Source organism: Lissotriton vulgaris, chromosome 10, assembly GCF_964263255.1.
Source record: "Lissotriton vulgaris chromosome 10, aLisVul1.2, whole genome shotgun sequence".
Classification (NCBI taxonomy): domain Eukaryota; kingdom Metazoa; phylum Chordata; class Amphibia; order Caudata; family Salamandridae; genus Lissotriton; species Lissotriton vulgaris.
Window position 1 is genome coordinate 327,724,899 of NC_141698.1, and position 23,545 is coordinate 327,748,443.

At 41.5% G+C, this 23,545-nt stretch overlaps 1 protein-coding gene across 2 annotated transcripts in view; it reads right to left on the bottom strand.

The window, feature by feature from the left end:
* VIPR1 (vasoactive intestinal peptide receptor 1) overlaps positions 1 to 23,545 on the bottom strand; it is an 849,588-nt gene that overhangs the window by 274,440 nt on the left and 551,603 nt on the right. For both annotated transcript variants that reach the window (XM_086941106.1, XM_086941107.1), the window contains exon 5: positions 22,920 to 23,017. In XM_086941106.1, the coding sequence (XP_086797232.1) occupies positions 22,920 to 23,017 (98 nt within the window). The remainder of the gene's footprint in view (positions 1 to 22,919; positions 23,018 to 23,545) is intronic.

Below are 23,545 nucleotides of genomic sequence, written 5' to 3' on the forward strand. Positions count from 1 at the left end.
ACAAATGTAGACGCATTAGATGATAAATCAAAATGTGCAAACGAAGCACAATAACATACGCAAAGCTACATAAAAGCATAATTTAAAATAAGAAGGCGTGTCACCATAAAACAGTCAAAACTGAATTTACCCTAAGAATTGAGTCATAGCGCAATAAAATCACATAACGAAATTCAGCACAAAAGCACAGTTGCCCAAAAAACTGCAGAACAGAATTACATGCCGCACAACAATCATGCACAAACCTTCTATTAAAACATTAACACCTCCAAAATCTTGTTTTCATAATATGCTAATAAAAGTTGTTTGTAGCAAGCACTGCCTCAATTTATCACCAAGGGCATGAATAATAACAATCAAAAATGTTTTGAGATTCGGTCTCCATTCTTCGTCACATTTTTGGATGGACGTGTGTCTTAAGTTGTAAAAGAGCTGCAAGAGCACTAGTTTACCACATTAGACAGAGGTACATTATTGCTTGTGAAGGGAACTTGCAAGGCAAGTGCTGGTTTAGGCTGGAAATATAGCAGCATTTGCTGACGCAATAATATACACAAAGCACTGTAACAACAAAATAAACAAGCATTTGCAATGCAATAGGTCTCACATTAGGAAAGTTTGAGCTATTGGTATTGTAAATGACACATTTATTATTACGTGTTGGTTTTGAAAATAGCTAAATTAATAGCTTTGTCATTTACAATGCCCATAATTATAACTTTTGCAAATGTGACACCTATAGCATTTGTAATGCAATGTGTGTTGTATTTACGTGACTTAGATGTATTAATATTACAAATAACAATGGCTTTTAATTTTTTTCAATAATTAATACTTAAATCTTATTGTTATTGTTATTTATAATGGCAATAGCTTAAACTTTTGTAAATAACTTTTGTGAAGATTATGTTCAGTGTATTTTACTGTGACCAAAATCCAAGAACAGAAGTGAAATCTTAATATCTTTTTGTGACATTTGTAATAAAGCTTGAAACATTGAGAGAACATAATTGAACCAGTTGTTGTTGAATAGTTGCACAGATTGATGCTGTGGTGGCGCGGAGTGATGTTGTGGTGGAGACTAGTGATGCTGTGGCGTTCAGTGATCCTGTGGTAGCGCATAGTGATGTTGTGGTGCCCCTGAGTGATGCTGTGGTGGTGCTGAGTGATACTGTGGTGATGCGATAGATAGATAGAGTGAGTGCGATAGATAGATAGAGTGAGTGCGATAGATAGATAGAGTGAGGGCGATAGATAGATTGAGTGAGGGCGATAGATAGATTGAGTGAGGGCGATAGATAGATAGAGTGAGGGCGATAGATAGATAGAGTGAGGGCGATAGATAGATAGAGTGAGGGCGATAGATAGATAGAGTGAGGGCGATAGATAGAGTGAGGGCGATAGATAGATAGAGTGAGGGCGATAGATAGATAGAGTGAGGGCGATAGATAGATAGAGTGAGGGCGATAGATAGAGTGAGGGCGATAGATAGATAGATAGATAGATAGATAGATAGATAGATAGATAGATAGATAGATAGATAGATAGATAGATAGATAGATAGATAGATAGATAGATAGATAGATAGATAGATAGATAGATAGATAGAGGGCACCTAGAAAAAAAGGGGCAAAAAAGTCCCTCTGTTCACCAGACACAATATCTTTGTATTCTCAATGTCGGCCTTTTATTGACAATCATTTATGGTGGCTGGAAACCATTGATATAAAGTGTAGAAGTGAGTTTTTAATCACACTTATTTTAAAGCACTGAGACGGAAAATTATGTTTTTGATTACTATGGGAGGATAAGTGCAAAGTCTGCTGAAATGGAATATTTCGATATAGTTCACTGGCCCAAAAAAAAGTTTGTAGAAAATGGCCAGAAAATGTGGGCTTACGGCCAGCGGTGCTGATTTTAGAAGTGGTGAGATAGGCTCGATTCTCCGCAGCTCAACATCCTGTGATTCTGGGCAAATCACTTAAAGTCTCGATACTTAACAAAAAAACAAAAAAAACACATGAATGTGTGCCCTTGTGTAATGTAACTGGTGCTCCTGTACACTGCTCCAGTGCATTCGGGTCAAGTTCACGCTAAATAAAATGTGTAAAAAATCATAAACACTCTGTTGAAAGAGTTAATTTGAAAGCGGTCTGCATGCAAATCCCTCTGTATGTTTTTGTAATTTCGGTCAAATTCTTGTCAACGGACATGACAAAGTGTAAACCGAAAAAATATATATGCCACTATGTTGGCGGAGTGCGCTGTTGTACACATTAATCCATTGCCGTTTTCGCCATTTCTGTTTCAGCCATTAAACACAAAATAACGAAATCACAATATTGCACCCATTTTAAAGTTGATACCGAGAAGAAGGCGAGGTGCAACAGTCACCAAAGCTCTGCTTCATATGTGAAAGAACATACGCACGTGCATTTCCATATAGCTTCCGGTTGAGCATAGTGACATGAGTAGACAGGTACTGTCCGGTACTCAGTGCCTGCGACTCTAGAACTCATAAGGGAGAGTACCTTCATTTCTCAGTAGAGGTGTAATAATACTTTGAATGGGAGCTTACCAGCACTTTCAACAAGGCTGGTGGCATGGGAGAGAGGAGTGGCAGAAAGCAGGGGTGGATGGGAAAAGGAAAGTGAATGAAGAGGGTAAAAAAATAAAGAGTGCACGGGAACGGAGAAGAGAGAGATGGTAAGAGAGGAAAATGAGAGAGAGTGGAAGGGCAGTGAAAGAGAGCGAGAGGGGAAGATAGGAAGAAAGATAATGATAAAATGGGAGCTGGAGGGAAAGAGGGCGGGAAAGACTGGGAAGAAGCGAAGGGAGAGAAGACGAGACAGCGGGGGAGAACAGTGGCAGAAGCAGCGTCAGTGGAGAGCTGGAAAGAGAGAGAGATGGTGGAAGGGTGGCACGAGGGAACGTGAGAGAGGGGATGAAAAGAGAAATACTGAAAGGGAATGCGGGGCAGAAGGGGAGGAATGGTAGATATGGAGCGGAATTGGAACGGAAGTGTGGGGTCCATGGGGAAGTTGCCGCGGGGACGATGAAAGGGAGGGACGGGGAGAGGCTGGGAAGGGACAGGAGGGGTGGGAGGGATGGGGTGAGAGGCTGACAGGCGAGAGACACTGATTCAACCGGGTCTCACCCAGCCGGTCTCACTCCGTGGGTAACAACCTGTGACATAACGGAGGGGAGAAAGAGAAGAGAGAGCGGTGTGAAAAGTTGACAGTTGGGAGGGCAGGGGGGCGGGGGCGGACTCGGTGGAGAAGAAGAGAGGGCGTGAGACAGGGAGGGAGAGAGCGAGAAAGATCGCGGAGGAAGGTAGATAGCGAGTGGAAAGAGAGAGGTGATAAAAAATGCAAGCAAAGAGAAAAAAAACTGAAAAAAGGTGTGCACAAAAAAAGAGAAGTGGCAGCTCTGGGTAACGCGGGCGTGAATATTTAGGGGGGAGTAGAAATGCGAGACACGTCCTGGCGGCCGTGATTACTTAGGGGGTAGTAGAAAAAAAGTACGGCCGGGAGGAGAAATGCCTTGTTATATATCACGATACAACATACGGGTTGACCCAAAAGTACTGGGACCTGGGTAGTCAATAGTATATGAAAAGGGGGTCCCAGTTAGCACAAAATTAAACTGTACTGACTCAGAATTCTTAAAATAAACCATACAAAATTTCATAGACACAAGCTTAGAGAGATGCTATTTAATAAACATCCTCATTATGCAGAATAATTACCATTTCTTTTAACAGAACACTTTTGAAATTCACATGCCCAGGACAGAGGGCGTGGGGAGGAAAGGAAAAAGGAAAGTGTAAGGTAGTGTAACAAATAAAGTTAGTCATACAAAATTGCCTGTGGTCCTATACACATTTCACATTAAGTACCACACATGACATAATATATATTGTCACAAATCAATTCATGTACTTAAGAAGCCTATCCTGTTATCAAAACACACAGTCACTAATGATCCATTTGTTGACAGGTAGGAGTAGACAAAGGCGTGTCGACGTTTCGACCCCTGAAGAGTAGGCGACGCTATTGCCCTACAGCGGGGTCTTCTTCAGGACTAACAGTGTTGGGGTGGAGTGGGAGGGCACCTATAAAGAGAAAGACTATTTTAAAAAAAGGGGTTTACTATTTTAAGAAAAAGATGTGGGCTATATGCGCCCTACCAGATTACCTACAAAGGAGATGGTGGTATCCTTAATTCCGTCTGGTGTGGATGGTGGGCCAGAGGCTCCTGGTTTGAAAGAGAGCGTAAGCCTAAGGAAAAAGTATAGGCTACTGTGAGTTTGTGGGCAAAAAATCACTAAGTCCCACAATTAAAACATTGTACTACTACTATATACAATAGTGTAATAGTGCTTAAATAAGTAAGCATCACACACAACCCAGCCGGGTTAAAATCAATTTAAACACTATCCTATGTTGGAGGAAAAACCACCCCAACCAAAAACAGAAAAGGTCATAATCAAAGTTGTTCTTCAAAAGTCAGAACGAATGACAAAAGCATAGGTTAGCCATAGGCAACAGACCGATTGGACTAGGCTCACCTATTCACGCTAGAGCTCCGTTGTAACGATTTCCAGAAGAAAATCCACTGTTTACATAAACCGAAAAACGGCTTCCAGTATTAAAACAAGGTTCCTGTAGGTTTAAGCAAAACATAGGACTTTGCTTAGTTCATTGTTTTACTCAGCTAATGGGATACATACTACATGGCCACTAGATTTATTTACTCACCCCAAGTGAAGGAAAATGGATGGAAAGAATCCCCGTATTTTTCTTGTGCATATTTTTTCACAAAACATTAAGCGCTTCCGTTGGTAAATCGGGAGCTGTTCCACATATTAATCACTATGGGCAAATAAGAAAGGGTGCTTGTTGTTAGTCTAAAAGCCCGTGACCACACGAGTTTGGGTATTAAAGCTGGGGATCGCGTAACTAGCCAGGCGTTATGTTTTTTTCTTCACTCACCGACGTTCTAGGACCGGAATGAATCCGTGCTCGGCATACCAGTGTAAACGCGCGGGCGTCTCAACGTTGGCTGCAAATGTTATATATCACAGTATATACACCAAACCCCTCCTTCCTATTACAAACAAATGAGGCAGATTGGCATGGCCAAATCATGTTAGAAAGATAGGAGCCACAATAGAATGGGAGCTTGCCGAGGCAGTCAGAAAAAGCAAAGCTGCAATGAAAGACAAGCATACCTTCTGGTCCGGTAAAGTTCAGTGTCAGATTACACACAATAATGCCACGGGACTATCACTAAAACTGTTTTCATTGTCAAAAAGCAAACCAAAAGCTGGGCATGTAAGTGAAGCAATGTATTTACTATGGGTGACAAAACTCCACTAGTCAGATGACCCTAGGCTAAATAATACACCATTATGAGAAACTCAACGAGTTTACCAGCACTCTCCCTAGGAATAATTTTAAAACAGTTCATAGCTATTAAGGTAATAATATTAATTATGCCCGCACCATTGAGCCTTAATAGAGAGAGTCATGCACGATTAATGTAACAGATATGCTGCCATTTAGTAAAATTACTATTTTTTTAAGGATGTTGCGCTTTAGATGGCCACCTAACATTCAGCCACATGTGTGTCTTGGTACAACCATTGTGTGGCTCAAGGAAAGAATGTTGCCCCTCGACGAAGCAAGCCATGGTGCGCCCAGGAAAATAAATGCGTCTCCTCCTGGAAAAACAGATATCAAGGCAGAATGGGGTATTAAATATGACACAGAGCATGGAGGGGTCTGGGGAATTTTAGCTACGGGGGAAGCACACGAGCCAACAAGAGTTCAGGAGGGTGGTGGGTGAAGAGGGAAAGCAGACTAGAGGGCACACAACTTGGGCGGAAAACGTAAAGGACAGCAACACACACCATTGGGCAGGGGGTATGTTGGGGAAGCACACGAGGGAGAGAACTGTAAATGTGGGGAGGAGAAATGCGACACACGGCCTGGCGGCCGTGAAATTGAATGTACCGCCGGCCGTGGGCAGTGAATAATTAGGGGAGGAGAAATGCCTTCTGGCCTGAAGAGCATGTGAATGGGAAGAGCAGCCGTGGGAGGTGGAAGGGAAGTAGGAGAGTGCAATGACTGACAGACAAATGGTGGTTAGTTACGTAGCTGGTTTGTGAACGCGCACAGAGCACATGCACTGTGGCAAATCCGCCCTTGGTTTCAAAGCTTATTTGGCCTACTATACTCTCGTCCAATTATCCCTTGCTGGATTAATAGGACGAGACCTAAAAAGTAACAGGGCACATCCCAACTAAACAGTCAAAACAGAACACATCACAGCAACCGCAGCCCAACACACCAAATGACATTAATAGAGCATAAAAACACTGCTGCATAAAAAAACAACACATCACATTACCACCACAACAAAATAACACATACAAAATGCATCTTCCTATCACCAGAAAGTTGTTTTTTTATACAGTGGTAAATAGTGTTTGGAGAAAGCACTGGCTTAACCTAACCACCAAAGACATGAAATAAAACCAGTCAAAAAATCTTTTGTGATCAGGTCTATAGAGTGGGACTGCATTTGTGTGTAGCCTACCGACATGCGTATGCAAATGTCACAAGCATCAGTTACAGCCTGCCAATAGATAACACTTCTGCAGGGTCAGACTGAGACAGAAAATAGGCCTACGAACCATAATAAAAATGGCCCGATTAGTGAATTGTAAACCTATAAAAGTGGCCCATGTTTCAAAGTTAGGGCAGTTTTGAACTTGTAAAAACATGCTGTATAAATGTTTTGCGAGATATTTAACACTGCATGGGTTTGAGCTTGCTGCAGGGTATTTGTATTTTATTATTAGGGAAATAAACAGTAAAAAAAACAGCCCAGCAGATCATGAAACACACGAGCAAACAGCCAAAATATGGTCAACACAACAGGCGCTGCCAGCACAGGTAAAAGTGATGTAGTGGTGGGGCAGGGCGGGAGCAGTGTGGGGTGGGGTGGGAAGTTGATAGGTAAAATTAAATAAAGAAATTAATAAAACCACTTAGTTTGCGCTCGCTGCATTGCCGACTCGGCGATGCGGCGAACGTAAGGTAAGCGGTTTCATAATTTTTTTATTTAATTTTACTAATCCCATAGTCTGTCGACTTCCACCCTCCACCCCGCCCCATCCCTGCCCCACCGCCTCACTGCTGTGTCGGTCACGCCTGAAACACACTCAGCTGTCAGATTAGAACATTGGGGACTGCATGTTGCCCTAAAGGTGATTCTGAACCTGCACTGAGGATAAAACAAAAGTAGTAAATATAGCCGGGCTATATCCATCACCCATTTATATAATATTGGCAACTGTAGAAAGCAAAATAAATCTCAAGTTTTTATTAAAATTATACGTTCTAAATTGGGGGCTCATAATCATAGAAGTCTGTTCCAAGAAAAAGAAAGGAATGATTTCACCCGTGGTATAATGCACCAGGGCATGTAACTTACAGACTTAAATATTACATTGTGCAATTAATATTAGGTGTTAATAGAAAAATACATAGCCTGATTAACCCAGTTTCAAAATGTTTCACTTATTAGTAAACTTTACTTCACAAAGTGCAGACTTAACGGGGCGCAGCAGTGTGAGGAGGCAAGATGGCGGCCGCTTAGGACAGCTGAGAGGCAGCGCGACTGGAGAGATGCCGGTTATTGCTATGACCCGTATTCGAGACTAAACCCAGCACCCAGCTACTGTACAAACGTGTATCCCTGCAGTTTGTAAAGGATTGGCCCTGGAAAAACGGAGATTTTTTAACTCGCCGTATGCCCCTTACCTGTGATCGGCCGCTCAGGCGGTTCCTACGAGAGCTGACACAGACCGCGAGGAGGGTTGCGTCAGGAGGCGTAACAGGGGGAGGTCTGGTTGCGGGGCTCGCGGAGTTCGCCGAGTGGAAGCGGAGCTTACGAGGCGGGCGGCGCTTGCTCCACAGGTCTCGGCAGCAGCTTCTGAGAACGAAGAAAACGAGCCCTCAGGGGGAAGCAGAGCCTAAAGGATTACTGAGCAAGCTGGAAGCTGCAAAAGAAGAGGAGGAAAGCGACTGGGACATTAAAGTTAGCGGTAAGGTGCACTTTGGGGATAAGGAGAGGAGAAAAGAGATTATGGCTCCAAAAATGAGTGCCAGTGCTAAAGCAGCTGCAAAGAGGAAAGCTGCTGCAGAGCAGGCAGAGCTGCTATTGGAAAAGGGGGGAGATGGAACAAAAAGGAAGAATCAAAGTTTTATATCCCCAGTTAAAAAAACAACGCAACAACAAGGAGCAGTGAAAGTTAATCATGGCACTACCCCAATATCGAATATTTTTCAAAAGATAAGTAAGGATAAAGAATCTACTGGTGAAGCGTTGGAGGATTCGGAAGCAGGGTTTACAGAGAAAGACAACCCGAAGGGGAAAAAGATGGTTGAACAGGACCTAGCTTTACAGAGTCAGCTGATGGATTTAGTAAATAAAGAGAGGGACGGTAATGTGCAGGTACAGGGAGTGGAAAGAGCTGAAAATCCCACTCAGTCATTATTTCAGCCTTCACCTATTAAGTCTACTAAGCCGGTACTAGACCCAGCCATAGAAATTCCAGTCCAGGAGCTGGAGGAGGAATTGGAGCAGGAGCTCACTGAGAATGCAGAAAATGAGGATAATGCAGAAAACTTTGAAGATAAAAAAGAGGCTCCGAGTGAGGCCTTCTTCTCACTCTCGGAGGGAGGGGAATGGTCGGATGAAGATGAAGGCAGCCTGGACCGAGAGGATAGTGGCTCTGCCTCTGAAAGTGATCCTGATAAGGAAGAGGTTTTACCTTCAACATCAGTTGGAAAGTCCCATATAGGGCCAGGAGTATGTGGTCAGAGACGTGATCAGCCTCAGCTTAACCCCCTAGTGGAGAGCCCTGGAGGAGAGACAGCACAGATGTCTCTGCTGGAGGTAATACATCAAGAAATACTGGCACACAGAGAAGAGGCCCGACAAGAGAGTCGCAAATCACAAGCTGCAGCCAGGAAAATACAAGGAGCGGTAAGAAAATTGGCTAGAGCATGTACGAACTTGGGAGAACGGGTGACCAATCTTGAAGAAAGAATTGTCACGACAGAGTTGGATACGACAGCTGCTTCGCGCAAAGTGGATCAGCAAGGCGAACAGCTGATTGATGTGCAGTGGAAACTTGAGGCGTTGGAGAACAGAGCAAGACAAAATAATCTCCGCATTCTTGGAATACCGGAGGGTTCCGAAAATTCGGACATAAGGGCCTTGGTAATAAAACTTTTTGAGCATGCTTTCACCGAGCTGAAGGGTTGGGATTGGGAGAAGGAGATCCAGAGGGCACATCGTATCCCCGCCAAAATTCACAAGAATGCTAAAGAGGGAGACAAACCTAGAGCGATTCTAATTTTCCTTGGTAATTTTAACCTGAAACAGGCAATTTCAGAAAAAGCAAGACCGGATTCAAAAAAGAAGGTTTATGGCTTTTCTTTCTTTGTCCGACCGGATTTTTGTCATGTTACAGTGGAGAGACGTTGGAGACTTAGACAGATGATAAAACAGTTTCAGGACAAGGGCATGCAAGCATATCTAATTAATCCGGCACAATTGAAAATAATTAATGGTGGGAGAACCTTGTATTTTTCCTCGGAAATCAAGGCAAAGGAGTATCTCGATTCTCAAAGCTCCTAGGTTGTATTATGGATGTTACTAGATAGAGTTGTACAGGGTGTTGGTGTAGGTGTTGCATAGGTTTAAGGAGACAAACGGGTCGAAGGTTCCATGATGGCTAATATTGAATCTCTTCAGTTTGCACTGCAAACCATCACATGCACAGACCGCTGGGTCTGAGCGCCTCTGAAAAGGGGAGGAAGGGGGGAGAGGAGGAAGGGCAGAGGGGCTGAAGCGGAGGAGGGGTGGAGTTGGGGGGGGAGGGGAGGGTAGGGGGGCGGTGGTGGTGGGGTGTAAAAAGGGGGAAAAAAGTATTGAGATGAAAAAGGGACAAATATCGGTATGTGACAGATTTATGGATACAATCAGGATGGAGTTAAAAAAAGACAATAATATCAGACATTAAGATATGTACTATTAATGTAGGGGGTCTAAATGACTGGAAGAAGAGACAGAGATTGAGTCAATTTGTGAAGTTTAACAATATTGATGTAGTTTGTATCCAAGAAACACATTTACCTTGGGCTAAAAGGAACTTATTGAATATCCCTGGTTATAATTTGCTAGGCTGCTCGTCACAATCATCTACAACAAGGGGGGTTGCCATTATGGGGAGATGTAATCTGGGGGGAGTGAGAAGCACCAAAACAGATGGCTCAGGTAGATGGGCCTTGGTTGAGTTAGAGCTTGGCATCACTTTAGGTGTAATATATGGTGCAAATGATGATGACCCAGCAGTTGTTGGTTTGATGGAGGAGGAACTGGCTAATTGGGGTACCCCCTTGGTGTTATGTGGCGATTTAAACATTTTGGTAAATTGGAGGCAAATAGGCAATTATAAGGGACGTAAACAGAAGGTGTATAGAGCATTAAGCTCTCTCGTAAAGTCTCATGGTTTGTCAGATGTATGGTCGGAAAAAGTTACTGGAGACCCAGGATACACATATTTTTTATTTCCAGCTCAGAAATTCTCCAAGTTAGATTATTTTTTCGTCTCTACTAGTGAGTTATGTAAGGTTAAAATTACCAAATTACCAAAATTAGTCTCAGATCACAACCCCTTGATAATGACATACAGATTATGTAATTTAGCTAAAAAGACAACTAAATGGACTTTTGAAAGGAAACTTCTAAACGACGACAGATTTGTTAAACATATAAAACAGTGGGCAAAGGAGTTTTTTTAAATAAATAGATATAGCTCGTCCAGGAATGGGGTATGGGAAGCCTTTAAGGCAGCTTGAAGGGGAGAAACAATCAGCTGCTCCGCAAGATTAAGAAAGGAGGACAGAAAGAGGCTTGAAAGGCTCCTCTCAGAGTTAACAGAATCAGAAAATCGGCATACAGAAGAAATAGGACTAGGTAATGATGGGAGGGAAACGGCTAAAAATATGGCGCTGATTAAAGGGGATATCCTAAGAATATTCACGCAAAAAGAGACTAGAGAATACCAGACTTCACGAGCTAAAAGATATGAGACAGGAGAACAAGCTGGCAGAGCGCTTGCATTGCGCATAAGGCAGGATTTCAATAAGAATAATATACAGAAGATTGAAGAGAATGGAATAGTACATACTGAACCAAGAGAGATAATGGGGGTTTTCCAGAGATTTTACCAAAAATTATATGATCAAGAGGCCAGTAAGATACCATCTAGACAAGATTTTGGAATCCCCTATCCAGTATTAGAAGAAAAGGACAGAGAGCAGCTGGAGAAAGATATATCCCCAGAGGAGATCAGAATTGCACTACAAGAACTTGCAGCAGGCAAAGCTGCAGGCCCAGATGGGATACCTATCGAGGTATATAAAACTCTAGGGGAGGAAATACTGCCTATATTTCTTGATCTTTTTAATGGAATAGTATGCTCAGGGAAGATTCCAGATTCATGGAAACAGACTAACATCGTGGTCTTCCATAAAAAAGGTAAACCTGAAGATAATCCGGGCTCTTATAGGCCAATATCTTTGATAAATGCAGACACCAAACTGTATTCAAAGGTTTGGGCAAAGAGGATGGGGGGAATCATTGGCCAACTTGTCTCTCCTTGGCAGCATGGGTTTGTCCCGGGAAGGGGTACGACAGACCACATCTCGCGGGCAATCTCACTGTTCGATGCGTCGGCTGCCACGGGGTGGGGGGGGGGGGAGATGGCCATGATTCTCCTAGACGCTGAAAAAGCCTTCGACCGAGTGGTCTGGAAATTCTTATGGGAGGTTTTGGTCAGTAGAGGGTTTGGAGGAAAATGTATGAAAGCTATAAAAGCCATGTATGAAGATCCAGTAGCCCGAATTACAACTATGGGATTACAGTCAGATGAAGTGGTTATTAGGAGAGGAACGCGCCAGAGGTGTCCATGTTCCCATATACTTTTCGCTCTGTACATAGACCCATTAATTAGAAGAATCTTGGATTCAGACCAAATCTCCCCGGTTATACTTAATGGACACTCCACTAAAATACTGGCCTATGCAGATGACTTGGCAATAACAACTACCAATCCACAGATGGCCATAACAGAATTGATTCAATTAGCTAAAACTTTTGGGTCTCGATCGGGATACAAGCTAAATGAAGGAAAAACTATAATAATCAGCACTAAGAATATACATAAGGTTGATCGAAGCTATGTGGATTCAGCAGTTTATCTGGGGGTGAGGATCAATGCGAATGTGGAGAAAATTGTACAAGAAAATGACGTACCCTTGATTACAACAATAGATAAAGAGCTGAGATGAATTGATGTCCTACACTTATTAATTGGTGAGTGAATGTTTTGAAGATGTCTATGTTCCCAAAAATTCTGTATCTTTTCCGGGCCATACCTTTACTTGTAGAAGAGAGTGTCTTTAGGAAATTGGAAGCGGTCTTCTCACAATTTTTATGGCAGTATGGGAAAATTCGAAGATCTCTAGCTCGACTATCAGCACCATTGGAGGGTGGGGGTTTGACGGCACCGAACTTGAGGTTATATCATTGGGCCTGTTTAATATTACAAATGAATGTTCTGTTTAAATACAATGATAGTGATGTCTTAAATATAGTAGATAGAACTCCTACAATATATGAATTACTAGTAGGTAGAAAAGCAGTGGGTCTGTTTACTCGAGAAATAAACTGTAGATATTTCCAAAGGAGTGGGAGTAGACTGATGTTGAGTGCCTGGGGTTTATGGAAAGTAATAATGAGATATTTGAAGATCCCGAAAATTAATTGTATTATAGATATCTGGCATGCAAATCCTTTTGAGCATCTTGGGCAGAATAGAAATAGTAAGCTATGGAAGGAAGCGGGGATTAAGTGTTTGGGTGATGTTATGGTAGAGGATGAAATATTGGGCTTCGATGTGCTACAACAAAAATTTGGCATACCAGCTAACCAATGGTTCTTATATAGACAGCTAGAAGAAACATTGAAGGCTATTAGACCCAGGATTCGGAATCAGGAGCTCAATCCAATTCTGAAATATGTGAGGAATGGTGGTAAGAGGATAAAAATTGGATACAGCTATCTTCTTCAGGGCTTGGGGGATGATATTGGTCGAATTGAATCAGAATGGCCGGAAAGAATTAACGATCCAGATGTGGATATTGACTATGTCCTTGCAATGAATAAAAAGGTTTTAAGAGCTTCGAATTTAAAAGCACAGCATTATAAAACCATTTTTAATTTATATTATACACCTGCCAAACTGTATGTGGGGTAAGAGGGATGCCCCAGGTGTGACCAAGGACCAGCAGACTTACCACATATGTTTTATAAATGTCAGAATTTGGATCCTGTCCTTAGAGAAATCGTAAGATTTGTAACAGGGTTGTTAGAGGAACAGATCACCCTATCCTCTACTATTGTTTTGATCGGTAGGGATGCTAGTCTAAGGTTAGAGTATGAAGCTGAAGCCTTTATTTTCATCTCCATGGCTGTTCTGAGGATTCTAATTTCGGCTGGGTGGAAAGATCCTGTAGCCCCCACTTTCCAGTTGTGGTTAACTAAATTGCTGGGGATACACAATGTCGAGGAATGTTTGTATGATTTCAAAGGAAGAAGGATGAGGGAATTGGGTTTGAAGATATGGGCTCCGCTCAAAAATTGGAGAGAAAATAGATGAGTAAGAAAGTAAGGATCAAAGTGAAGAGATTGAATTTATTACTTATATATTATTGCTTGTTTTATTGTCTGATTAGGTTGAATCTCTTTGATTGTGTTTACATTATGTTATTTTTTGCACTTTTGAATACCTGAATTGTATCTTGTTAAGCTATGTATGTATGTATTTTTTTTTGTGATGCCCGGAATCTTCTCAATAAAAAAAAAAATTAAAAAAAAAAAGACCAGAAGTGTAAAACCCATCAAGGGCCAGATTATAGGTGCACGACCTTGAGAATTACTGTTGCATACAAGCTTCAAAGCCCCGCATGAACACCCGAACGGTACACCACATTTAAACAGGGGAGGAAGGGTGACGAGACTGCTAGCTGCAGAAACACAAGCAGAAAGACAAGACAGGCAGCGGCGCTGTGTGTGAGTAGAGACAAGAGAGAAAGACAAGCTCACATGGGGAGTTATTCACAGCAGAAGTATAGACGGACGGGGTCTGAAAACATAAAGGCAAGCAACTGGCTGTCTAGACAAGCTGCGGCCATGAATAAGTGACGGCGAGGGGGGAGGGGGGCAGCGGAAGCCTTTAGCTGGGGAAGTAGAAGGGAGGCATGGCCGTGCAGCAGGGGGCGGAGAGCAGGGGGCGGAGCGGGAAGAGCTGCTGGCGTGAGAGTACCTCATACCCTCCCAAAAAAGAAATTTCATATGAGTAAAGATCCCCAAAAGAAAATACATCTGATGCAATTCACCTGCAGGACTTTGGAATGGAGAATAATTCGATATATGTAACCCAATAAATGATTCCAGGAGGAAAAAAAAAAGAAAAAAAAGTGCAGACTTAACAAAAAAATCCCTATAATAGAACTTAGAGCTTATAGTAGTTCTGATATAAAATACTGTGGCCATCGAGACAGAGAGGTGAGATTTAAGGGAATAAAGACATGTCCTCAAAGTTAACTGTAGTGTTTCATTAAAGAATTGAATTCCAAATAAATATAAGCATTCCCATAAAAACCGAATTCCTTCTTTCCATGTCTTCCAGTTCTGATAGTTTTTTTAGGAGCTTCAAATCCATAGGAGGAATTTCCGCTAGGGAGAAATCAAGCGTTGGGGACTGGTTATCCGAAGGAGAGGTGTTATGAATTGCGGGGGTTGGGGTAAATGCCAAATAAATATCTTGAATTAAAAAAAAAAAAGAATCCTGCCAGATTGTTGCAGCGCCCTAAAGTGTCATCAGGGGGAAAAGAGGGAGAAGGGGGATTAAGAAGAGATTTCGCGATCCGAAAAATTTCACGAGGAGAGTTGGTGGCTGAGATAATCCTTTCTTCATAATAGAGGGACTGAGCACTTCTAATTTCTACCTTGTTTGCTCTGGTAGCCTCTATATATTCAATTTTCTTAGAGGTGAAAAAATCTTTCCTCCAACTTCTCTCCAGACGTTTACATTTTTGCTTTATATCTCTAAGCTTAGGAGTGCACCAAGCTACTCTATTGGGACCTTTCTTATTGGTCATCCATTTTTTGGGGGCCACCAAGTCTAGAGAGAATTCTAGCCAGGTATAAAACTTATCGTTGGCGGTAACTGGGCTGGCATCAAGCACGGGTCTAGTGTTACTAAGAATTAGCACCCAGGACTCAGTGGGGAGTTTAGACCAATTAAAACTCATTTTTTTAACTGTTTCAATTGAGGACTATTGACCAGAGGGGTCCACGAAAAGGAGATCATATGATGGTCCGACCAAGGTAACAGGATTGTCTTTTCAACAACAAGGTTGTTAATGTTAGAAAAGATAGTTCAAGTAGATGGCCTTTTAAATGTGTGGGGCTGGGAACTTTCAAATTCAGTAGAAGGGCACCCAAACTGTCAGTCAATTCCTCTGCAACAGGTTAAGAGATATCATCAAAGTGAATATTAAAATCACCTAGTACAGAGAAATTGGGAAGAGAACTGACTGACTTAGCTATTATCTCAGGTAGGTCTCTACTAAATTGACCAATAGCTCCTGGGGGCCGATATAGTAGGACCCCAGAAAAAGTATGTGAAAAACCAAGTGCAAAAGCAAGACTTTTACAATCAGGAATCAGACTTGCTGATATGCGACAATTGATTGTATCTTTATGAATAATGGCCAAGCCACCTCCTCTATTTAATTCATGATCCTGCCTCTGGCTCAACTGTCCATGAGGAAGTGCTTGAACCACCACAGGATCAGACATATTGGTAAGCCATGTTTCAGTAAGAAACAAGGCATCCGTTTCTTCTTCTTCCAGCAGTAGCCGGAGTTCAAACGCATGCTTGGGAATCGAACGGCAGTTCAATAAGCATATTTCAAAAACAGTCTGACAAGATGGTGTCTTAACAGTTGAAGCAAGTCCGGGGCAGCTAGTTCAAACGAACAATGAGGACATTTCCTCCTGGTATTAGTCAGCGCAATTTTGTGACCACACTTGTGTGTCATGGTCTCTCTAAGGTAATAAAGCTGGTCTGCAGAATAAACAAGCTTTTCTCTTGCTGGAAAACCAGGGGTTCTGGCCCCTGGGCTCGTTCGGGTGCAGACGTGCACAGACATGCGCAGACGGGCTTGACTTAAGCGCACCATTGGCGCGCCGATGGAGCAGCCGTGTAATCTGCCCCTTTACAACTAGGGCGAACGCGGAAACCGTCTCAGCTAGACCGCTGACCTGAATTAACAATGCCCCTGACTGATGTTCCCCTCCCAGAGCATTGAACACAGCTCCTTTCCCCAGAACAACAGTGTGCAAAGTTGAAGGTAAGTGAAATAAAAATAGACTATTTAAAATCAAGTACAAATAAGCAAAGATTTAAAAGAAGTTAAAACTTCCTTCACAAGATTAACATTTTCGCTGCAGCCCCAAACCAGACCGCTTGCTTTCAGTGGATGATCCTTTTAGTAAAATAGATAATTACTAGACACAGAGGAAAACACCGAGGTATGTTCTTATATGCAGCTGTGGATACCCCCACTCTTAGGTTGCCAGAAAAAGTGTTAATTATAAAAATTAAGAACTACTATGAAATAGTCTTTCACCACTGAGTTGGGTAAATAGAAACATCTGTTTTTTTCAGTGCTATGATATCCTTCTGGGTGAATGTGCCCTTCACAAATACACGTTATGTTATGTTACAATTTATTAAAAGACCTTACTCGTGGAGAAGCATTAATCCTCCCACTTGACAACAAAGAGAGAATTATTCACACAATTACTCATAAATCTACACCTGCACATCTACTCTCGTGCAGTGGCATGAATGTATTAGTGTTGGGAGTTCACATGCATTCCCAGGAGAAGGCAGGGCCAGCTGCACAACTTGCAGGCTTCCATGTGCACTATGCGGAATGGCATGTGAATTATTTCTGGAGTTGTTATTTCTCTAGTGTGGAGTTGTACGCTGAGTACAGCTCTGCATTAGGAAACGGCAGCTCGCTATGGAAATGCAATGTTTACCTTTTCTTTTTCTCAATGGGGAAAACATTTTTCACCGTGAAGACAACCCATTCAACCCACTCGCACTAATTTTGGGGGTGCTCTATTACACTATCCAAAAGAGGAGTTATCCCATACATTGTTGAAATATAGTTTGGATCAATTTAAGGGTAGGAAAGATTAGGAATGGAGTGTGTGTATGTCCATAAACTCACAAGGTAAACCACACCTTGCCCTTGCATGGAGTTTATTACTGAATCAGTGTATACACTTATTTTGTAGTCAGATCATGACAGGTAGGTGCAAACTGAGACATATTCAGCGGTAAACATAGCAGTAGATTTTCAAACATTGTGCGCTGGGTTACTGTCACAAAAGTGACTCTAACCAATTTACTTTCCAATGCAAAACTTCTTTTGCGTTGAAAGTACCCTATAAATAACACAAAGCAGCGAGAATCATTGCTTTGCACTACTTTGTGCAAAGGGGAAGTTACATGGGTCATACAAGGGTTTTCCCATGCAACCACCCATGCCTTTTGACCCAAAACCCTATCTACAAACAACTGTAGAAAGGGTTTAGCGCCAAAGGTAAACACCATCTGATAGGAGGCTCCAAGAGGAGAAATGTTTTCTTTTCTCCTTTCTTTTCCTATTTTACATGCGTGGTGCACTGTGCAACACACATAAACAGTGGGAAAAGTATTTTTTACAGTAAGGATACCCTTCCTGTACAAAACCTATGCTAGATTCAGGCACGTACCTTAGCGCTATGGTGTGTGCACGCGGCAGTTGAAATGAGTGCCGGCACTAGTGAGAAGGGAGGAGAGAGACATATCGCGCTATATAAAACTATATAAATAAATAAATAAAATAAATCTCTGTAGATATGGCACTCTCCTGCTGCCTCTCTGTTATGCAATGCAGCACAGCATTTTTGGGGGCTGCTCTGCGTGATTTTTTAAAAATCTGCCCGATAGGGTTTAGATCATGAATTGCTTTGCCTTTTGGGCTTCGAGAGTGGAAGTTGTTAAACTAATGAGATACTTCACTTTAATATTGAGTCTCTGCAAGTTCTAAGAGTAACAATCCAATAAATACCAATCATGTTGTGCCCAATCACAAAACATTTCTGACCTGCGGAATTAAATATCCTTGGTGGTAAATAAAGCATTTCTTTATGCGAACACCTTTTACCAATGTACTAGGAAAGAAGATTTCTCGGGATGGTAATATATAACTAGAATGAATGTGTATATGTGGTGTGTTTCATTTTGCTGCAGTGATTATGTAATACACTGTATTTGTTATGTTGTTATGTTATGTTAAAGTACATTTTTATAGCGCTCGGCTACTCTAAAAGAGTGTCCCTTGTGCTGTTGTCTTTTGTGCTGTCCTATTGAATTGTGTTGTGTTCCATTATTGTTATGTTGATATCACTTCTGTTTTGTTGTGTTGTACCCGCTATGTCTTAGATTTGTTTATTATGTTCATTTGTGTTATGTTATTGCATTATTTTATTCTGTTTACTTTGGAAACGTCAACAAATGCTGCTACATTTCCAGCCAAAAGAAGCACATTCCTTTGAACTTCCTGTGACAGGCATTTACTGCTAAGTGGGTAACATACAACTGCTCCACCTCTGTTACTATTGAAGACACTAGTGATCTCAAAATGATAGCAGAGACCTGTCTTAAATTAGCTCACTTTATGTAATATGGAATTTGTTTTACAAATGCAACAGCAACATTGAGGCTAGTTAGCAGGGTTTAATTTGCAAACTCTTTATGGAGTAAAGTTACACTGCATTCTACATGATTTTGATAATACTACATCGTTTATTAATGTTCTGAAGAGTTAGTAACTTACATAAGGCAACAGTGTCAAAAGTATAAAGTACAAATAGTCATTGTGGCTGATTTTATTTTGCTGCAAAATTCTCAGCAATTTCTATTACTTCAAATATTGTTTCAGATCAATGTATGTAAAGCATATTTCATTTTTAAGCTTCATCCCTGACATAATAGGATACTCTCTTAGTATTATTTAGAAAAATTAAGAGGATAATATGCTTTTTTATGTGTGAATGTAATGACATTGATCCTAGTTATGTAGAGAAGTGATTTTCTCTGGTGAAATGTCCATTCAACACGCAGACGTCCATGATATCTTTTGTGAGAGAATGCTTTTAACTTTACAGAGATCCAGTTCTCAGACTACAACAAAGGGACACATTATTAGGTATACCTCTGACATTTGTGATGAGGAAATTATCTAACACAAATGTTTGGCTGCATTTTTTTGCTTGTAGGTCCCAGTTCACATTTAAGGCCTGAAGGTAGAAGATGGGCAAGGCTGAGGGTTCAGATATTGCACTTGCAATTGGAGGGACCTGAGATGGACTGTCCTGGAGAAGGTGACAGGACCAGCACATGTCGTTGAGAACTTGCTTATTTGTAAACAGGCTCGCTAGATCTTTTCTGAAAAGGCAGACCAGGAGGGCTTGAACAAATCTATTGAGTGGCATCAGTTATTTCGGGCTTTGATTTGCGTGACATAAGGTGGCTAACTGATACCAGTCATTTCTGGCTCTGATTTGCTGTAAGGCGTGCATGCACATGCAGGGACTTGTTTACCTATTTGCTAACTTGGTATGTACATGTTGACCAGTGTTCGTCATCACGAAGTAAACTAGGAATGTGTTGATCTACGTTACACTTTGAGGCATGAAATCCTTGGAGGGCACCTTATATGATAGCACCACACATGGCACCGCTAGGATCTCGATGGGACCTTTATTATTATTAAGCTCAAGGTGGCATAAGGCTGATGGGTACCATGTGCTGTGAAATGTAGTTTACTCACTTGTAATTGGCTTCACCCACTTTGATAGCCGGCTATGTGGTCCCTTAGATCGATCAACATACATAAGCCTGAATGTGCATCAAATATAGATGTTGTTTACTTTTTCTGAAATGGCTGATAGTTTAAAATTGTTTATCAGCTACAGTTAATACCACTCTAAGATAATGCCCTCTTTTCCTGCTGGGCCCTATTTGACAAAAGCAAATACTTTCAAGATGACCCCTAGACCACGCTGCCCGGAACCAGAACTCGAACTAATGTTTAGACCGCAGTGGCGATCTTCTATCTGGCCTTATAGATTGGGTGCATTTAGGGCGTATGTATAGTCCTTCCAACATTTGAGGGTGTGGATTTGAACACTCTACTGGGTCGGTCGCACCATATTTATTGCTTGTTTATTGTTCGTACATTGAAACGTGGGCACCCGGCCCAGTGGTGAGTGAGTACGACATGGATGTGTGGCCTTTTGAACACTAGTTGATCAGCAAATGTCTACATTGGTGCAACAAGGTTTTTAATAGCGAATCTCGACAGCACCCTTATGGGAAGCTTCAAGGAGGCTATCTGTACTTTTAAAGCAGTGTGTTGTGTGCATGCATCAATGTGAGATGTAATCACATTCTTAGAAAATGACTGGGCGGGCAAACAAGAATCCCCACATTTGTCTTTCCCTTTCTTTTGGATAACGTGCACATATTTATTCAAAGGTGTTTGTTCTTGGCTGCACTGAGTTGTGGGGGGTGGGGGGGGTAGTTATCCTTCGGGTCCTCCCCCAGTGAGTTGCTGGTAGGAGTCCACCTGGCAACCACTTGGTAATTATGCTTTATCATAAATTCGAAATGAGCATGAGGCTTGGCAAAATTTAAAGCTGTTAACTTTTACAAAGTTTTTTAAATATGTGTTTTCTGCTGTCTCTGGCACTATCTTTCATTCTCCTATTTTTCATTAGCCACTGCAGGTCCAGTGCATTTTTTGAGGTGGAGATGTGTGCCCATGCCTTAATGAAATTGCCACAATGTTTTAGGGCAATGAAACATGTCGCCATTCAGTTTAAAATGGTTTATACATGCCGTATTTTTATTAGAGTGTGAACACTCGTTTAAAATTTAAAAAAACTGTGCGATAGATGTTCACATCTCTATTTTAATGTCTGGGGTGATTGGTTCACTCTTTTGTACTTTACGGGGCTTAGGTGGTGGATAGATGTCACCTTTATTTACACACCCTTTCATCGCATTAGTTTATGAGTTAGGTTACATTCTTTTTCTGTCGAGAAAGTGTTGATGATGACAAAGTGAGCAAACTGGTGAATACTAACCAGTAGCTCCATAGATGGTGCTTAAGTGAGGCACTTACTGACCCACCTCACACTTTTTCTTCATTATAATTGATCAGCCCATTTGGAGACCATTGGCTGATTGGCCTGTGACCTGAACTAGGTGGGTGATGATTTTTTAACAATGATTAACACATATGGGTGTGCATGACTAGATAAATGAGCATAGCCTTACCAAGGAGTGAGATATGATACCCATTTCAAAGAAATTATTTATAGGTGTTATGGGTTTCTTATAACCAGGCTTTTCTTTTTGTGAGGCACTTGAAATCGAGACCAACCTTCAGGGTAAGTAGGAGTGCATTCTGGATAAATCACTATATCTAGTTAGGAGCGGACCGTGCTACTGCATAGCTCTTGCTCCAGTCTTTTCCTTGATTTCTCCCCCATTTTTGTGGGCCTTCATCTTGCTTTTCTCTTGTCTTCAGTGCTTTCTTTTCCCTCAATCTAATTGCTTTCTCCTGCTTTTTTCCTTTTTTTCTGTGTGCCTTTCCTTGCTTTCTCCTCATTTTCACTGCTTTCTCCTTGCTTTTCCCCCATTTTTTTGTGTGCCTTCTCCTTGCTTTTCCCTCGTCTTCACTGCTTTCTTCTTGATGTTTCCCCTTTTTGTGCGCCTTTTCCTTGCTTTTTCCCTTTTCTCTCTGCTTTCTCCTTCATTTTTTCCCAGTCTTTTGTGTGCCTTCTCCTTGCTTTTACCTCATTTTCACTGTTTCTCCTTGCTGTGACATTCATTTTTGTGTGCCTTTTTCTTACTTCCCCTCATTTTCACTGCTTTCTCATTGCTTTCCCCTTATTTTTTCTGTAACTTCTCCCTGCTTTTCCCCTCGTTGTCACTACGTTCTCCTTGCTTTTCCCCCATTGTTTTGTGTGCCTTCTCCTTGCTTTTTCTTTATTCTAACTGCTTTCTCCTTTCCCCCATTTTTTGTGTGCCTTCTTACTTTTCCCTCATATTCACTGCTTTCTTTATGTTTTCCCATTCTTTGTGCAGCCTTCCCACTCAACTACAGACCACTACCTCACTTCTAGAATTCTGAAGGGCCGTCAATACCTAGCAGTTCGAATGAGCCTTTGGGACCTGCAAGTGTCTGGTTCCGCTGTCGCGTGATTAGCAGCGCTTTACAAATCCTGATTGATTAATTGTTTGATCCCTTTGCTGAAGCATGCCAATTTATTGGGTGAGGGTCCAACTAGTTCAAACGAAAGAGTCCTTAACGAATCACTGACATACTGGCATTCCTGGAGATAATATAGCTCACCTGGGACTAACATACTTTTGGAGTTTAGTTAGTGAAATATACATGTATTGTAGGTCCTTATGTTCTTCTCACTCCTCCCTGATATGTATATTTACCTCAAAAGTATGTCACACCTACTCACAGCAAAATGTCTGCGAATCAGGCCAACCATGTTTAATAGAAATGACAAGGCATATGCAGATGTGATTCTCAGCAAAATATTCTCCACATTCCTAGCCTTACCTGAATAGACACAAAATGATCATAGCTGCAGTCAAGGAAATTAATGATAAGCTGTGGCCAATAGTATATCCAGTCTTGATTGTTCCAAAGAAGGCAGTCTGTAAACAAGAACAAAGAGGTGTAAAATAAAAATAATCATTGCATGTGATAGATGCAGAAACAGTATCTGTATCCTTAGATGCTATTTTGTACACTATATATAATGTTTGTATATTGCACCCATAGGCTGAATTTACTGACGATGGGTGTATAACATTGGCCAAAGCACATAAACTGCAGCTTTGCTGATGCAGTTGTGAACCCACATGCCCATGGTACATAAACTGCACTGAGTCCCATGGAATTTTACACTGAGGCTTGCAATGGCATTTGGGAAGACTGACCAATGAAAAAAGTTTTTACATTACTTAATCAATGCAAAATCATATAATCTGGAAATGTGGATGCAACATTGAGCAAACCTTGTTGCAAACTATATAATCCGACTACAGTGTTATTATCCAATAAAGAAAATCTTTCTTTGGCCTCAGAAAGATGAAATGCCGAGTCAGAGCTGAAAGCATTTAGGGTCAGAGGTAAGACCCTATTCTGCAGTCACAAAGGCTCCAAATTTGCAAAATAGGAGT